We start from the raw sequence: 19,447 nt of genomic DNA, 5'->3' as shown, positions 1-19,447 counted from the left end.
GTTGTTCAACTTTCTTGGCCTAATACATCTTCCCTGGTCCATTTAACAGCACTGAATAGAAAATGGTTGCTGGTTAATGGTACCTCTAGCATAATTTATTGCATTTATTTCTAGTGACATACTTTACTGTAAAACAATGTAGACAAATTTGAAAATATTCTTTAGCACTTTATGTAGGCTAGTTTAATTTCATTATTCAAACATCTCTACAGTTATTTAAAAAAATGCTGCTATGTACTCTCCTAGTACTATTACTATATTATGAACTATTTAATAATCTCAAATTGAGCATCTATTTAGTGTATTATTCACCTTTTTATCCTTAACAAATCAAGGTAATGAAGACAAAGACACACTGCAAATGCTCTCAATTTACGGAGTTTATTCAAAGCATCGCTTCTCTGCACACTTAAATTCATTTTTATCCTTTTCCTTTTTTCAATTAGCTCCAAATTTTAGCCTAACCATTTTTTGTTTAACTATAGCCTACATTATATGAATTTCCTTGTTGCAGCTTTTGTGTGACTCCATGGGTGTTGCAGGGTGCTGGAGCCCAAGGTCTTCACATGTTTATGTTTATAGCTGGGAGCCACTGTCACGTGTGTCAAAGTGTGCATGGCACCCAGGAAAAAAGACCCAGCTGACAGCGCCACAAAAGAAATTAATCAGGGAGACAGGTCAGTAAAGGCAGAGCTATAAATTGCATGTAATAGAAAGGGTGTGAGTGTATGTGTGTGCGTGTGTGTGTGTATGTGTGTGTGGAGTTTTTCCTTCAAGGTGGAAGTGACATCCTCCTCTCTCTCTCTCTCTTGTGTGTCTCTCATTATCTTTCTGTCCCTGTTCCTCCCGCACACATAATGAATCAAACACGTTTTTTATTAATTATCATTTTTTTTTCTATTTGTGAGTTGTTGTTCATTAGTCTATTTACTCATGTCCTTAGATAGTCAATCAGAGTCATCGATATGGAAGAGGATGGTAGAGTAGGTTTTACTACAGGAAACAGAAAAACATCTCTTGACAAACATGTCTATCAAGCATCAAGCGGAGAATCAAAATGCCATGAAAAGTATTTTTCACCACATAAATTACAGTAACAACATTCACAACTGAATAATTATACCTAGATGAAAATTAAGATCTTTTTTTTTCAAAAACAATTTGTCATTTAAAGTATCTGCCCCCATGTGCAGTGTTTATAGTAAATGTGATGTAATGAATAAAATTACCTATTTAATCCCATACAACACTCCACTAAATACAGATTCAGATATACCAACACCTTACAGTGTCAATGAAAAAAAGGCTGTCGCATTGCTCACAGAACTAATTAACTAGTACAGCATATCATTGCTCTGAGGCAACAAAACGCCTTTTTTGACCCTCACACCCTCCTAGTTAAAAATATCGAATTTTTTTTACACATTGTATCATATGATGGCATGTTTTTGATGAATCAAATGAGAAGCTGAAGTCGGTACTTTAAACCCAGATTTAGTTGTAATTAAACTTCAACTTATTCTTTCATGTTTTGTTAAAAACCATAGTCATTACTAAATCACATGAGTTGTTTCTAATAATCATCTTAAGGATGCAGTGCACAGATCATATTAAGTAGAGATAACTAAGAATGTTAAGTTTCTGTATGGCAGGGGCGGGGTCATTTGACTGCAAAGCCTCATGGGAAAAAATATATGTTCTGAACGGTTTCTGTCCTAGTTAAAGTGTGTTCTAATAATGTTCTGTTAATGTTTTGCGTGTGCATTTATGTTACCTTGATTTTAGTTTAGTATGGTTGATTTAGTGTTCATGTTTATCTACATTTATTGTTGAACCATGACCGAGACCCGGGGGAGAGACTGATGGGGTCTGGGCAGTAAGAAAGTATTTTGGCTAACAGAATTGTGCAGAGTACGTTACAAATTACAATCTATGCACTGTCATTCTTTATGTTTTACTAGAACAAATGTGTTGAATATGTTGTTCTTAAAACTGTACTGTTACAAAAAAAAAAAACATATTTATAAGTTTGATATCTTTCTATAGTAAGTAAATAAGTAGAGCCTGTTTTGTATTTATTATATTTAAAAAAAAAAAAAAGTCTAACTAATGATTTTTAGCAATGACTACTTATATGAACTTAATTTGTCTACTGCATCAAACTATCAGTCTGTGCTAATACAACTTGACCTGTTAAGTTTCACCTTGTCTAAAAACTTAAACGGTTTAAGGCAATGGGTTTCCACGCAAATTTCTAGTAAAGTCAACTAATTTGGGATAACAGTGTGACGCTGCATTTTGGGGTAGGAGTACACTTTCAGAACCTCATGCGGCACAGTGCCAGAAAAGGGATTTGATTATTTAACACCATCGACTTAAATACATAACTTAGACAGATACAAGAATGTGCATGAATATCTAAAGATGGTTAAAGACATATTTTTAATATATTCATAAACTCTGATTTTACATTTGCAACCTCAAGTGAGTGGGTGGGTTGACTCATTATCATTATTGCAGTACATATTGGGACGCACACAGCAATGTACTAAGGGACATGTAAACAGTTAAAAAATATACATCTGTTGCTCTCTGCTTAATTATCTCCTGCTCGACGGACACGACTGCAGTGTTTAACTGTCTTAGTGCCTTACTTCTTGTGTACTTTCATGTCTTCTTACTTCCTTCGCTTCCTTGCCCCCTTTTAAACAAATCAAAACTATTTAATAATCTGCATGAAACGTTCATCTTCCTTTACAGCTCTTTGCTCCGTTCCTTTATGCAACAGAAACATGTATTCATGTGATACTTGGCAAAGTATTTTCATCCATCTGGCCTTCGTAAATCATGACACTTAGCTAGAGCGAGAAAAACACTGAACATTCCTGGTCTTACAACTTCTCTGATGCCAAAAAGCATCTTTTATGGCTTCTGATTTCTTCTGGCATACTGACAGTTAAAGAAACATTAACTGATGTCAACTATCAGAGTGTTGTAGCTTTACAGCTCTTAGAGATCCATTAGATAGCTGTGCAATTTACCCAGAGGGCTGCTGCAGAATTACAATTTCATCTATCAGGAAATATATGTGTATGAATGACAGAAAAAGCTTTTGTGTCTCACCCACAGAGGTTGGCACTGCATCCTAAGCTTACCAAGTCTAACAAGTGCAATTTCAGTGAGGGCAGCCACAGCTACAACAGAAAAAATCACTCCTATTTATATTTAATCTGAGTGATGAAAGACACAAAACAAATTCACTTCCTGTTGCAAATAGATCAAGTACAGCGATTGTAATCGTGAATCCTGCCTACTTTTACTTGTTGTTTTAAACACGTTCAAAATGGCCATGAATCACCCACAAGGAAGGTCTCTGCAGGGGCCAAATCATTTCCTATGTTTGTGCATCTTTAGTCATGCATTAACCTTTCAAGTAACAGGCAATTATGCACTCAAAACTACAGCTTTTTTTCAGACAGAAATTGGACTTGGCTCCCTCTTATAACTAGGATTCTAAAGCATTCTTGTTATACAGAGTTCTACTGTGCTGAACCTGCAAAGTAGTGTGACTCACCAAGGCTGTGGGTGGGATTCAACTTGTGTTTTCTCCAAAATTTTAAATGGAGGAAGTATTGTTGCTGTTTTAGGTAATCACTGAAATGCATGATAGAAATATGTTAACACATTTTTCAGTTTACTGGGGCTAATTTTAACTAGCTAGACTAAGCACACCACAGCAACCCTATAATTTCAGCAACGCTATCAGTCCCACCACGATTTTACTCTGTTATTCGAGATCTGAATAAGATGTAGGAGAACAAACCCCCGATCCTGCCATGTGAAATTATTGTAAAAAGCAGAATTAGCAAGTCATAAAAAGGTTCTTGATTTAAATTTAAAAAAAGCCATATATTCATTACAATGGGAGACACATGAGCATCAAATGTGCATGTTCAGTTACCTGCACTTTTGTCATGGCTCATGGAGCATTAACAAAACTACATTGGAAAAAAGGCAGTTACAATTTCATTCATTCAGATTTCTATTGGAGAAGTGGGTTTGTAAACTGACTTTTAAATATAGAAGGCATTCAAAAAGGCAACAAAATGTCCTTTTCCTATTTTCAACACCAGCTGCCAGGTTAATTGGATACATAATCAGTCAAATTGATTACCCCGGATCTGCACTACTGCAGTCTTTTAAAGCCTGCCTCTTCCTAACATTTCTGGTTTGTCTTTGTTGGTTGCTTCAGCTGTGCCCCTGTTTGATTTCTTACTTTTTTATACATTTTGCAACTTTATTAACACACTACAACTTTCAAATGCATTTTTTAGTCTGTATTTTGTTTAAATGAATTAAGATAGAGCCAGTTTGTAAGAATGATTTCAGCTAAATAAAATTGCAAAGAAAGAATAAGAAACATTATAAACCATGATTTTCAAGTTACCTATAGAAAATAGAGACAGAATTGCATTTTATGCCATCCAATTTCCCTTTAGGGTAATAACAATGATTAAAAAAAAAAAAACTCTTTAGAATTACTCTGAGATAAAACTGCTTCAAGGAACGGAATTGTTGATGACTTTAACTTTTGTTCCCTGAACAAGAGGAACGAGATACAGCACATATAGTTTGGGGATATCACGCCCCGCATGACCTAACTGAAGACACCTCTATTCACTCCTTTTAAGGCAGATGACCTGTAGTGACCTACGTGGGGCCCCGCCTGCACATAAATACATCCATCACCATGGTCCTCCCTCAGTCAATAAAAATGGCATACAGACTCCCACAGTACATCAGCACCCATTACATCCACAGATTGTCCGGGCTCAAACCCATCCAAGAAAGGAACATCGCCCTCACAAAAAACTACATTCAGAGAGCCATCCACAACTCAGCAATGACGCAGCTAATCCAGGAAGCACGATGGGCCACCGGAACCCCCCTGTCCTTAATCCTGCAAAACAAACCACCATAATCCCAATTCATAACCCACGATTACATTTTCACATTTAACATCATTCCCTTGACCCCATTTACACTCTACATACCTCATATATCGCTCTTTTTCACTGTTCCCTTCTATTTATCAAGTTCATTTAAAACTTTTTAACCTTCCTTTTTCTTTTTGTAGTAAGCTACTTTAATTTCCACGACTGACAGGCAACCCCCCCCCCACCAATACATGAACAAATGTAGGTTTCTGTTTGCTCAGTTCTGTTGGCTTTATCTTTTATTTGATCCTTCATTCTATTTGTGCCCATTTGTGTTTTGTTTTTTCAATATTTATGTATTTATCTATTTCTTTGATTTATTCTTAAAAGAATATGTATATGTATGTGTATGTGTGTATATATATATATATATATATATATATATATATATATGTATATGTGTGTGTATATATATATGTGTATGTATCTATATATATATAATAATAATTTTGGTCACATGCTGCCTTCATTCCTCCCGAGTGGGCTCCTCCTCTAGCTCCTCCCCTCACATCATGTCTTCATGGATAGAAAAGGGCACAAGCCCTGAACTATCCCCCATGCACAAGACAAACTAACTAACTCCTCCCTCAGTTCGATAGCCCCTGGTCCAACTGGTCACACAAACACATACTCTTGAGTGTGGTCTGTGCAGGTGCGTGGCACATACACAAGACACAGGAGATGCAACCTTGTCTGCTCCTCAGAAGCAAAAGCAGGGAGACAAAAGCTCACAAGCTCAAAAGCCATAGAGCTAAAGGCTGCAGGGATAGTCTTAGGCAAATATGCCCCATCCGTAATGTAACCTTGGAGTCATCTGAGGTGAACTGGGTACAAGAGGGATGCACAGACAAAGCATAAAGCTTTGCGGACGTCAAAGCTGAGTGCAGTCTTGTATGAAAGAAATGTCATATCTGCAGACTCAATGGGCTGAAATGGGGGACTACAAAGTACCAAGTAAAAATCCCATGAGGGGATGCTGGATTCAACCGGCATCCGCTTTTGTTTAGCGCATGGGGGGATAACCACTATCTCACCATGTTGCCATGTTCGAATCCGACCAGTGGCCAATTGCTGTGTCATCCCCTCTCTCTTCCCCATTTCCTGTCACTCTTCAGCTGCTAAAAAAAGGTAAGATGGAATCACTACATTTAAGACAACATGACAGCCAGATATACCCGCCAAATTGACCTTAATCATGGAAAAGGAGAGACCCTTGTCTAGCAGCTGCTGAAGGCATGTCAAAACATCCACAAGAGCCATTTATAGCCATATACAGTAGGCTTATAGTGGATGATGCCCTAGCACCTTGAATCGTTGCCACCACACTTGGGGGCAGGGGCTTTAGCTTATAAATTGGACCTCTCTCACCAGGTAGGCATTTAGCACACCCAAACTGGGTTGTGCTTGGGAGACTGTTATGGGAGTGCAATGACTTCTGGGACTGGACCCCTTCTTCACTCAGTCCCAGAGCTAAGAGGAGTTTAGTTTCTTCCTCCTAGGTGCTGAATCCCTCTGGTGGCCTGGTGTCAGGCTCTTGCTCCAAGCCGAGTGGAGTGAAGGCTTTACTTTATTTACATTGTTACCTATAGTAGATTTACATATATGAATAATCATGGCAAGTTTGAGTCAAGTTTTTACTTCATGGCTTAGACTTGAATATCATGCCCTTGTAGAAAAATAAAATACTCACAATTGCAGCATTTTTTCACACTGATAATCCATTACACATTCAGATGCTTGGAAAAGAGTCACAGTGATACAAAGAGCTCTCCCTACTCTGCGCCCTAACGACTAAGGGACTGTTTGTCATTTATATAAAGTGCCACAAGAGGACTTTTGGGATGTTTAGTAACATTAGACTTGACCCTCCCTTTGCCAGTTAAAATATCTCTATGATCCTCCAACATGATTGTGAAAAGATGAATGAACCTCCCCATCAATTATTTATAATACTGTACTGGTTAGCACTTGGCAAAGCTGTACAAATGCCTTTTATTTTTTACAACCATGACTTACGTGATTTAACCTCTGCCTTCTCATCTTATACATCACACTCCTCTGTTATAGTGTGGTGGCCATTTCAGTAGATTTACTCACTAACATTGTTGTGGAAACACAATAAGCATGGAAACTAAATGCACACTTCCTGCATTACTTCGAATACTAAGTTACTCCTCTAATTAACTAGTATTCACCTGAAATAAAACAATAAAACATTGAGACCATTCAGCAAAGCACACTGGGTAATTAATTCAACACACAAACTGGTTGCTATGGACTCGTCATAGGCTTCCGCAGTCATTGTATTTAGCTATAAAGGTAAAGCTGCCGAAGCTGAACATTATCCAAAACATTATCCAAAACATATATGTTTATTTTTAAAGCAGATTTTAAATTACATTGTAACAATTTAACAATTCGCCCTTATGAAATCCAATCGCGGCACGGCTGTCTTGGAACGCAATAGACAGATGGTGGCGGAATGCCCCGACACTTAAATTCAACTAAAATGTAACAGTGAACAATCAGTGTTCGATAGGGATGGGCGATACCACACTTTTAGGATTCGATACGATACTGATACTTTTTCTTGCATTTTCATCGATATCGATACCGTTAATTTCTTATTGGCAATTTTTGTCAGTAAAAATATTATTACATTCAAGACAAATCACAAGACAAATACAGACCATTTATACAAAATATATTATGGTCAAAAATAATAATAAATAATAAAATAAATAACATAAATATGAATGAAATAAATTAAATATGAACAAAAACATACACATTTTCCGGCCCTTGGCTGTGTCGCTGTCGGCTGTCCTGTCACGTGACATGGGCCAGCTTAATACGCCGCCAGGTACAGGGGTGTCCCGGTACATAGTAATTTAAGTAAGTAATCTAAAACAGCTGAAAGTGATGCATACACCCGCAATTATTATTGTTTAGTTTATATTGATTTTTTTTAAGGAAATCAATGCCAAATGAGTAGCGTGAGTATATCGATCTATCGATACCACAGGATCGATAACCCCATCCCTAGTGTTCGACCTACAGTCTGTTGAGATGTCTATCCAAACGCAGAAACGAAGCGCAGTCACACCATAAAACGTTAAGACACGTTAAGAAAAAAGATCCGTATTTTGCCGTAATCTAATGACATGAAAAAAAAGTAATCCACAGCGATCAGTACATCCACAAAAAGGGTAACGGTGTATCCAGCAAGGCCTATACGAGCGTCACATTCACCAGCCAGCTCCAAACAGGTGAACAAGGCGAACTTCGCCGTTTAAACAAAGTGGAATAAACGTATAAAAGTCCAAATCTACACAAAACCCGCAATCATTTAGTAAGCTGACATCAAATGTATATACATGGAATTTAGGAAACCTTTATTGCAAAGTTGGCACGGCAAGATGTCCAGACTAGTGCAACAGTAACTTTCGTTTTTTGCGTCCTGCTGCTCCCATCGTCAGCCAGGTAATATTTTTTTTTACTAAAGCAGTAGCCTATATGAAATCAGATGTACCTCCCACCATTTAGTTGTTTTGTGTTATTTAAAATATTTATAAAATGTCTGGTCATGCCAAATATAATTATTCCACTCATTTTTAAACAATGCAATTACCCCTTTCAGCCACCAGGGGAGCAGTGCTCCCTCTGCCCCCCAGCAAACTCATGGGTCAGACCCATCTGGTAGCGGGCGAGACTGAGAGCTACGTGGAAAAATATGCACCAAACAAGCCACTTTGAAATTTTGCTGTTTCATGAATACAAAAGTTGTGTAACCCCCCCCCTCCTAGACTAAAAAATGTTGGGTGACCCTCCCCTCAACAAAGAATAAAAAGACATGACCCTCCCCTATTTTCCTCCGGTGGTCCATTCCATAAATACCGAACGGTCCCTAAGATAACAGTTGTTATGACTGAGTTTGACTGTGCATGTCTGGCAAGTAGGAAAGAAACAAGCGAGGGACGGTGAGAAAGTTTGGATTATAGATAGGGAGATAGCTGGGAAGAGATGTGCCAGTCTATCAGTCATGGTGTTAGATTGGAATAATAAATCATAAATGGACATGAAATTTCAAACAGCATGAACATTTTTGGCAACATTAATGAAAGGAAAATATTTAAGGATAAGAGTCAATGATGAAAGAAATGTTACGGTTATATTTTTACTGCAGCAAATCCAGTTTATAGTTGCATAAACTACAGTAAAACATCTGTCGTAAATACAGTAAAACCTATTAATCTCTTAGTTTACATTACAAATGGCTTATGTAATTGTGTTACCACACAACTCTACACTGCTATATTTGTCCATCTGTTTCCTTCATTAGCACATCTGCGGTTCAGATTTTCTCTGCGGCATGTATATCATACACGTGTATATGTACGTTGCCCTGACTTTTCCCATAGCTTGCCTGCCAACAACCAGTGCGGGTCACATCTGCCAGGGCATGGGATTCGACAAAATGTGTCTGATAATCCTGATTCAAGATCTGTTTTATTCTTTCAACCAACTTTCCAACACCAACACTTTTACTATGATACAAAATCAACTACAGCACTGCAGCTGACTTTGCACTCTACCCTTTTATTCCAACGAGGATCATGTTTTTATGACATGTGTGCACATACAATCAGATCACTAGTGTAGATTACTATTCATTGATCATGCCTGAGATGGAGCAGGCTGTCACATGTGCCGCCGCTGAAACTTTGCCAACATCCAGATGAGGCTAGGATTCACTGACAAAACCCATTGATCCTTAGTTATCTCCATCTCTACATACACCTGAATATTACATATAAAGAAGGCTGTTGCAGAGTCAAGGACAGTGGGAGATGAGAGGTGAGAAGATGGGTGTTCAGATGGGCTAGCTTCTGCTGATGCAGGTTATTTAGTGTTAGGTGAAGCATATTATCTGGCATTGATGAGTGGATGGAAGAGGCAGGACAAGGACTCACATGGAAGAGCAGGTGTCCTTGCCAGCCTTTGTTGTTATGAAGGCAGGATGACAAAATGTTACTTTTGAAACACCTGAGAATAAAACGTTGCAAACTCTTGCAATTTGTTACAATATATATTAAAATATATAAATAAAAAGAATGCATTTTTAGAGTGCATTATGTGGGTTCACCTCACATCTGGGGACATAAAGCTGCTCCCTGGTTGTTTTTTAATGGTCAAAGCCTGTGTGTGCATGTGTGTGTTTCTATGTTCGTACATGTATTTGTGTATGAGCTGCAGGATTGATACAAGAGGACAATGCTTATGGCATACATCTATTTCTGTGTTAGGTTTAATTGCTGTAATAAAACACTACAGGTTATGTAATAAAACATGTAAAACGTTGTGCAAGGGCACCACAGAAGATATATATCTGAAATGATCAACTATACAAGTGTAAACTGTGTAGAGACAGTTTGCTGCACTTCTTTAACTGTCCACTAGAGAGCTTCAGATATCCACTTTTACTCTGCCACACCTCAGACCAGCACTTGTACAATTCACTGTCATTACTGAAAAGGTTCTTGAGCCATTTATTTCCAAAATCACAGCATACTGTGTTGGTATTGAGTGATGAACTTTTCTATGAATCTGTCCTTCCAATGTAGAGTTGTTAGAGTTGGTAGAGTTTTTAATGGGATGATGGCACTCAAGGAAAGGAGGGAATGGGAATGGTGGGTGGTTATGGCGCAGTGGATGTAACACATGCCTTTGGTGTGGGAGACCCAGGTTCAATTCCCACTGTGATACATCAACCAATGTGTCCCTGAGCAAGATACTTAACCCCTAGTTGCTCCATCTGACATATATAGCAATTGTAGGTTGCTTTGGATAAAAGCGTCAGGTAAATGACATGTGATGTAAAAGGGAATAATGTTTGGCTGTTAAATTCAAATACACCCTTCCCATGACCTCTGGGTCCTGTTTCACAAAACCAGGATAAGGGATTAAGCTGGGATATTCAAGTTATACTGGATGAAGTTAGCTTTGATTTGCACAAAAGCAGGTTGAATTAAACCCAGCCAAGTAACCATGGAGATTTATTCTTTGCAGCTAGCCTGCTCCAGAGCAGGCTAACAGCCAGGCTAAGATTAATCCTGGAGTCTTATGTGTTAAATCTACGACGGAGCATTAGGGCCACATCAAGGGAAAAAAATGAAGGAGGAAGATGTGTTATTTATTTTGCATTTTGAGAATAAAGTCGAAATGTCGAGAATAAAGTCAACATGACGAGAATAAAGTTGAAATACTTTTTCGAGAATAAAGTCAACATAACGAGAATAAAGTTGAAATACTTTTTCGAGAATAAAGTCGAAATGTCGAGAATAAAGTCGACATGTCGAGAAAAAACTTGATATTTCAAGAATCAAGTCGGACTTTTGAGAATAAACCAAACTACTAGCTCTATTACCTATCACGGACCCTATAGTATTCTACAAAATGCATGAACTCTTTCTCTTTTAGCACATAAACACAGTATGATGATAAGTATTAGGAATTTGAAGAGATTGTGCCGAAAATTGCGTCTGTTCAGAAGGAGAAACCACACAAACTTGGAAGAGGTGGCCAACTGAAATAGCTTGTAATGGACAGATGCGAGGGTATCGATGGTTACACCTACGCATATGTTGTATCACAAGACACAATAAGACAATTGATTTGTCTGATCCTGATGGAGTGGAGCTCAGGCGAGCGCGGCACTCCAAGGACGTAACCCATAATTATGATGTTTCCTACATGGCAGCTGGCATGGCGGACAGTCGCTCTATTAAGTGATAAAGGAGTTGAATTTATTCTCGACATTTCAACATTATTCTCGAAATGGTATAGTTCAACTTCATTCTCGTCATGTTGACTTTATTCTCGACATTTCGACTTTATTCTCGAAAAAGTATTTCAACTTTATTATCGTCATGTTGACTTCATTCTCGACATTTCGACTTTATTCTCGAAATGCAAAATAAATAAAAAAAATATCTTCCTCCTTATTTTTTTTTCTTTGATGTGGCCCTAATGCTCCGTCGTATAAATCAGCTGCCGCTCTGATCCGAAATAAACGTGTTTAACAGTTATTCCGTTGTCTTCTGAATGTGTTCGGCTTTATTTTTTATTAACATGCATTACTTGTCACTACTGCTGTCACAAGTTTGATTTAAATCCTACTATTGCAGTTGTTTGGATGGTAAGAAATGGTTGCACTGGCACCGGAGATAAAGTGGGACAATGCGGAGGAAATGGGCTTTTCCTCCGCTGCTCTCCCCGTGAATTTGCCCCGTGCAACGTGGAGAGGCGGGGGGAGGCAGGGTGATCCTCCCACACTGTGCAGCAGACTCTAAAGGAGACTTTTAGCGTCAATAACGACGACAATGGCACCTGACCAAACGTCCGTATTTTACGAGATGGGAGTGAGAATGTGTTGGAATGCCACAAAGCTTCTTAATCTTTTTATTTTGGTGCTGTCACGCATCTTGGAGCTTGGGAGTGAGAAAAAAACATGAATAATAATAGGCTATATTGTTTTACAGATATGCTTACAGTGTGTATTGTGTATTGTATTGAAGTCACTTAACTTATTTTTCTAGTTTTTGTCCAGTCATGTTTGTTCTGTATGAACATTAATTGTACAAAGATATTTAGAATTAGACATAGCTTATAGAGATTTGTGCATATGGTTGTAAAACATATTCTCACATGAATAAGGGTTTGAAATTAAGCCTAGTCCTTAGGGTAAATTGCCTGAGGAACATGAATTCCCTCTGCTCACTTTTGAGGCAAAGTAGGCTAAATAATAAACCATTTTATTGATATAGTGCTTTACAGGCTACTCAAATACACTTTACAGTAAAACCAGCACATTTAGCACAGAAAAACAGATACAGCAATAAAACCAACACATAAAACAAGCATATTAAAAGCAATTAAAACAGAGTGTACAACTTAGTAAAAATGTGGAGTGACTAGTAGGCCCTAAGTAGATCTTTTTAAATCCTTACGCATTCAGTCAGTCCAATTGTCTGTTGGGCTTTTTTTCTCTGTCTGATAACAGCCGTATTTCCCTTTTTGCATATTATATGTTTCACCTCCTCGTAATTTTCCATTAAAAGCTGCTGCTCAAAGGGTTAAAGATATGCCACACGTGTCTTCTCCATTTCTGCATCAGTAAATCTGTGATTGATACCGTGGTCTATTTAAAAAAGCCGTGAACGTGCACTTATCCCAGCTATCTACACCTGGCGTGACATAGCTTCACCTACACTGAAAAAAATGGTACTTTGGATCAACTTAAAAAAATTACTCTAATTTGTTACAGCTAATTTTTTTAGTTTTGCTCAAATTATATTTCTGATTTAGTCTAAATATTAATTTTGATTTATTATAAATTAAAATATTTATTTATCCGAATTTAAAGATTTACATTCACAAAGTAAAAATATGATTTGTTATAAAGTCCATAAACTATTATTTTACATTGTTCCAAATTAAGTTTTCAATTTGGAGAAACCTAATATTACTATTACATCCAAGTATAATTTTTAGTTTAGAATAAACTAATTAAAACACTAATTTTGTTACAGGTAATTTTTTTAGTTTTGCTCAAATTATATTTCTGATTTAGTCTAAATATACATTTTTATTTATTATGAATTAAAATATTTATTTATCCGAAGTTAAAGCTTTACATTCACACAATGTAAAAATATTATTTGTTATAAAGACCATAAACCATTATTTTACATTGTTCAAAATTAACTTTTCAATTTAGAAAAACCTAATATTACTATTACATCCAAGTATAATTTTTAGTTTAGAATAAACTAATTAAAACACTAATTTTGTTACAGGTAATTTTTTTAGCTCTTCTCAAGTTAAAGGTTTGATTCAGTTCAAACTATAACTTTTACATATACCTTAATATCATTTCTTTAGTCACAAGCAAAAACATTACTTAATGTAGATCAATATAGTAACATCTTATGCATTGTTACAACTTCAATTTTACCATGAACAAAACTAACTGCTATAATATAAAACTAGAACTTTGACTTCAGCTAAAACATGTTACACTCAATGCTTAAATGACTTTAAATAAAGACAAGAATATTCTCATGAAAAGACCTTTGTTTAATGGGATGTCTTTTAAATGTGCATCACCTTTTGTAAAATAAAAAATAAACCTGCAATGCATTTTTCAGCATGTTAAGCTAGCTGTTTCACACAATCACTTTAGGGAAAAAAAACCTGTATAGAATTAACCCTTGTGTTGTCTTCCGGTCGACCATGCACTTGTTGTCCTTCTGGGTCAAAGTTAACGTTAACGTCTTTGTCCCTTTTGTAAAGCACTTTTTTTCTATGTTTTTCTCACTTTTTGACATTTTCGATGCTATTTTTCACTAACTTATTGCCACTAGTTTTACACTTATTTTTGGAATACATGGTCAATACATGTCATTTACAGGAAATTATACCTAACTTTGAAATGATGAATTATTTTGACTAATATTAGAGGAACCTATGTTGATGGATAATCACAGATGTGGATCTTAAAGTTTAGTCAACTTTTAAATCCATTTAAATTTTTTTTCAAAATGCTATAAAATTGTTTTGGGTAATTTGGTTAAAAAAGAAACCCATATTTCTGATAAAGTTTTGAGAATGGGTCAAATTTGACCCGAGGACAACACAAGGGTTAAGTGAAATATGGTCTTTGAGAGTTTTTTTTTACAACCATATGCAACCTTAATCACCTTTACAAAATCATGTAATGTAAACATGTAAAACTGGTTTGTTTATCTCATTTTAAACTTGAGATGTATTGTGTAACAATACTTTCTAACCGTGCTAAAACGTGGCAATCCATCGAGAAAAGGACTATAATGTATGAATGTCACATTATTTTGAACTATTACAAATAACAGGAGTTTTATAAGTAACAAGAGACCAAAACAAATTGAGAAAATACAGTTCAACTGCTGGTGGTGCAAACTATGAACAGCAGCAGTCATGTTCTCATAATTGCTGTGTAGTACCACGGTCCACATTAGCTTTTACTATTCTCTAAAACCCCACTAGGCTTCTGACACTTGAAAACAGATTGCAATCCTTTTGTCTTTTGTACCAGAAGACATTTTAGAAATTAACATTCACCACACAAAGTGATGTTTTCCATGCAAGTCTACTTTTTCCTTCACCGTTTACAGAACAAATTCTTAATTTCTCAATTTGTTGAACTTCTATTCTTTTTTTTTTTAACTTGACAACTCCACCAGAACCACACTGACAGCGTTATGTTACCAGACATAGGTAACATAAATTCTGTAAATGAAGTATGTGTCTCTTATTTACATTTAACAATGACCCCTTTTATTCTCCTGCAAGGTTTGTGAATACAAGCTAGAACACAGAACAAAAACATGCTGTATCCAAATGTCTGTTTCTTTGAATAATCCATTCTTTAGAGCTTGACACTCAGACTGCACACTCTGCGTCTCATTGTCTTTGGTTCAATCTCCATGAAGATTTTCTGCAGCGCATCAAAAGTGTATTTGAGCTCACCTGGATAGCTCAAGTTTAGAGTGTAGATGAGGCCAAATAGCATGGCACATGCATGCGTAACTGATGGCAGCTTGTTAAGGACTTCCACACCTTCTATTACAACCCCAACATCCTGTGGTGGCTGGAGAGGATCCTCCTCCTCCCTTATAACAAACACTGCCATTGTACACCTCTCGAGCTCCGTTTCAGCTTGGTCCTTCTGAGCAACCTTATATAAAGACAAGAGATTTATTTTAAAAGTTATTCTGATTAAACCTTTGTGTGGTGCAACAATATAAAGAAATACCCATGCAAACGTTTTTTTTTTTTTTTTAAATCAAATTTGTAAATACAAATTAATTAAATTAATTGGGGGTCTTTTGAAAATGTAATGACTTGCAAATTCCAGCAGATAGTAAATGGCAACTCCAAGTATTTTTCTCATAGCAAACATTTGACTTCATCACAAGTAAAGCATTAGTAGAAGTATTACTATTGTCTTCCAAAACATAACAAAAACATTAACAGTACATACTTCTAGGGTTGCACTATAATGACACAACTGCCTTGTGCTTTCATATTTTCAATAGTTTCAGAATCTGTCCACAGCTTGATACCTTACACAATGCAATATTTGGAATGTCCAGGCTTCCATTGCTCTGTCTGCACTACTGCTCTGAAGAGAAATATTTTATGTAATATATTTTGGTTTTTTTGACCAGATTCTCTTCTATGTAGCTTGATGCGGCAAGGTTTTTTTTTTTTTTTTTTTTTTTTTATCTCTTACACTCATCTATGCTGAGAAAACAGGGATTCAATCAGTTCTGCTGAATTCATTCTTCCCTTAACACTCAGTAAGGGCACTTCAAATCAAACTGTAATAGGAATAAAATTAGAGGAATAAAAGTTACCAGCACATGCTTTATTTTAACAAGTTTAGAATTTTTTGGGATTTAAAAATACCCAAAAAGTTTGCACTCATAAATATCGAAAGACATTTCAAAATAAAAAAATTAAAAAATGCTGCTACTAACATCTAACGTTCAAAAACTATACGTTGGATAATTTCTCATTGATAAACACCCTCAAAAGTAGTTATAATTTTTAAACAGTACATTACCATTGAAATCTTTACAATGTCAGCTCTACCTCCCACCAAATTTAAATTGACTCATAGCGCCACCGTTTGTTGTGGGGGAGGCTAGCTACGCTAAACTGGATAGCCACCTAGCAGACAGGGGTTGATTTTTGTTTTGGAAAGGGGAATAAATGTATTATGTCCTTCAAACCTCGCCAGGTAACGAGTATCAATATCACACATGATCTAGGTACAACATTTAACCATTACTAGCCCAAAATCCACAGAACCAGCCTGAAAATGAATTAAATCTGAAATGATTGTATGCAACTCTACGAAGCATAGCTGTGTAGTTGTCGCACCTGTTCGACTTTTAATATTTGTTTCTTGTCCAAAGTGATTATTGCATATGACTACTTACCAGATACTCCTTGATAAGTTTGTCCACATCCTCCCCAAGGTACACAATAAGAGACTTCAGCAGGCACTCTCTCTTTACATTTACCTCAAGACTCTAGATGAGAGCACAAACAGTAAAAAATCATGCCGTTCAGTTTTACAACTTGATTGAAGATGCAACTGCCACACAATGCACATGGGTTCTTTGGTTAACAGTAATTGTTATTTACAAATGCTTTGAGTAAACCAGTTAAAAAGTCAGTCAAACTCAGAAGAGAAGCATGGCACATCTTCCAAAGTGTATTCTAACTCTACAAATTTGATTTGATGTACTGAGCGAGTACATACATACATACCTGATCCAAAACTCTCAGTATGTTCCGGGTCTTCTCTCTGACAGCTCCTCCCTTGTTTCTGATGATATCAATCATCTTGCTGTGGTGCTTGTCCAAGGAAGCCAGGAACCGCGGTTGAAGGGGAACAGTTGTAATCCTCATGAATTCAGCATTGATCTTAAAAAAAAAAATAGCACATTACAAGATGTGGTGTGTAAGATCTTATTTTGACATCTAGGGCCTAAACATGCATTATGGCTCATTAGCAGATTTCTAATGGTAGGGGAGAATATTATAGAACAGAACTATTGCAATGGATTTACAAAAAAGTTACTTACCTCATCCATTGAGAACAATGCGGGCCATCTGACTTTTAAGTCCTCCACTCCTAATTCCTTCTCCACAATTTCATGTCTCCGCAGTGAAAAAGTCTTGGCCATTTTGTCCTTTATCAGTGCACGGTTGTTTCGTTTCATCACCTCACTTAGAAGTAACAGTCTCTCGTTTTCCAACTTGTCTGGGGTCTCTCCAGTTGGAATGTCAGGTATGTGGTTGGCTTCTCCTCGCTTAGGTCTCTTTACTTTTTTTGCTGGCAATGCATCCTCTGGAGCTTTGGACTTAAGTGAATTTGCAAGTAATTCAGAACACCCAATGCCCTTTAGCTGAGTTCGGTAGTTGCCCATTTTGGTCTTCAACCGCTGCTTCCACCCGTAACAACCGTTGTATGAACCAGGTTCAGAGAGGCATGGATGCTTCTTGATTAGTGCTTCGGCAACGTCACTGAAGTCAGAATCTGTTGGGTAGGCCTTGTACTTGAATATCTCTTCAGCTACCTTTTCCAGAATATCAGATTTTGTTTTTGAACTATGTGTCAACCTTGTCATGTTTGACCTATACACCAAATTCCCCTTCTCTAACTGCAGTTCAGTGTCATAGGAGAACGTTGGTATCGGAAACTCTCTTGGCCACATCTGAGTTCTTATAGAGACAGAGCTAGAGGGTGTGGAAAGGAGCTCTGTGTCATCTGATTGAGTTGACAAATCATCACAGACAGTAAGATTAAGTCCTTGGCTGCAATCATCAGTTATTGGGATGACCTTGACAGTTGCCAAATCCTCAAGTTCAGCAGTAGATGTCAAGTTCACTAACGCATCTCCAAAGTCTCTGTCTTGGTACTGCAGTCTGAAATTCCCATTTAACCCACACACTTTCCGGACTTCATCCATAAGCTGCTCCATTGTCTCTGGAATTCCATCAGGCAGAATTAGCTTCCTGGTGTCATCAGGATTCAAAACAACTCGCAACTTGGCTGGCCTTTTCACTGTCATGTCTGCCCATCAAAAAGAATCTAGTAAAAACAAGAATAAAAAAAACATTAGTATTGGTTGTATGGTCCATAACTTTCATCTAATTACTCAACAATTTTATGATTAACAATCCCCCTTATCAATATTATAGTGATAGAAGTTTTACACTTTCTGAAATTCCCATAAATTTGTGTCAAAAGTTAAACTGCTATGGCCTTTAAGCAGTGTCTTTTTTACATTATGAGAGGACAGCAAAAGAAAGAAGCAAGGCATTCTCAAACATTTCCAATCCTACATTCATTCATATTCAACCTTATGCATGTATGTATCTCTTCAGAGAGATGAGGCGCCGTCCATCAACCATGTAGTGAGCCAGAGGGTAGGGATCTGTCAGTTCATGCACCCCAACAAGCCTTAGTTCCCTAGCAGTAGATGTGACCAAGTCATAAGCTCTGTAATGTTCCAGGTACCAGGCATCCCATTTTTTGACAATGAAAATTAGTCTCTCCTGTAGAACAATCATATGAACTATTTCCCAGAACTCTGGAAGTCCAGCCAGCGACCCATGGGATACCACCATTCCAATCTTGTAGTTGAAGCCATCATAGGATGCACTTTTTGCAAGGTTCACAGTGTCCACATGTTGATGTCTTTGCTTTACTGCCAATGCAATGTCCTCATTAATAACATCAAGGGGAAGTGTTGAAACATCAGTCACCTCCAAAGATGGCTTAAAAAATCTACACATGTGCAGATTATATGCAGTCTGAAATTGGTGCCTTT

General features: G+C 37.0%; 1 protein-coding gene across 1 annotated transcript; it reads right to left on the bottom strand.

The window, feature by feature from the left end:
* Window positions 1–15,348: 15,348 nt before the first annotated feature.
* Window positions 15,349–18,218, bottom strand: LOC116057597. Its single transcript, XM_031310136.2, has 4 exons — window positions 17,696–18,218; window positions 17,379–17,534; window positions 17,045–17,137; window positions 15,349–15,774 (listed from the first exon to the last, which is right to left on the bottom strand). Exons 1-4 carry the CDS (start codon window positions 18,038–18,040, stop codon window positions 15,466–15,468), a joined length of 903 nt encoding a protein of 300 aa, XP_031165996.1. The 5' UTR covers window positions 18,041–18,218; the 3' UTR covers window positions 15,349–15,465.
* Window positions 18,219–19,447: the final 1,229 nt, after the last annotated feature.

This window comes from Sander lucioperca, chromosome 18 (genome assembly GCF_008315115.2).
Source record: "Sander lucioperca isolate FBNREF2018 chromosome 18, SLUC_FBN_1.2, whole genome shotgun sequence".
NCBI classification, from domain to species: Eukaryota; Metazoa; Chordata; class Actinopteri; order Perciformes; family Percidae; genus Sander; species Sander lucioperca.
The sequence above is the reverse complement of the archived record's forward strand: the minus strand, read 5'-3'. Positions and strand labels throughout refer to the sequence as shown.

Bases quoted from the DNA above. Each gene is read 5' to 3' on its own strand.
- LOC116057597 (XM_031310136.2), bottom strand. From the start codon at position 18,040: ATGGGCAACTACCGAACTCAGCTAAAGGGCATTGGGTGTTCTGAATTA. The intron at 17,535-17,695 runs GTAAGTAACTTT...TTTTTTTTTAAG, and splicing joins CATTGTTCTCAATGGATGAG to ATCAATGCTGAATTCATGAG. The intron at 15,775-17,044 runs GTAAGTAGTCAT...TCTTTATATAAG, and splicing joins AACTTATCAAGGAGTATCTG to GTTGCTCAGAAGGACCAAGC.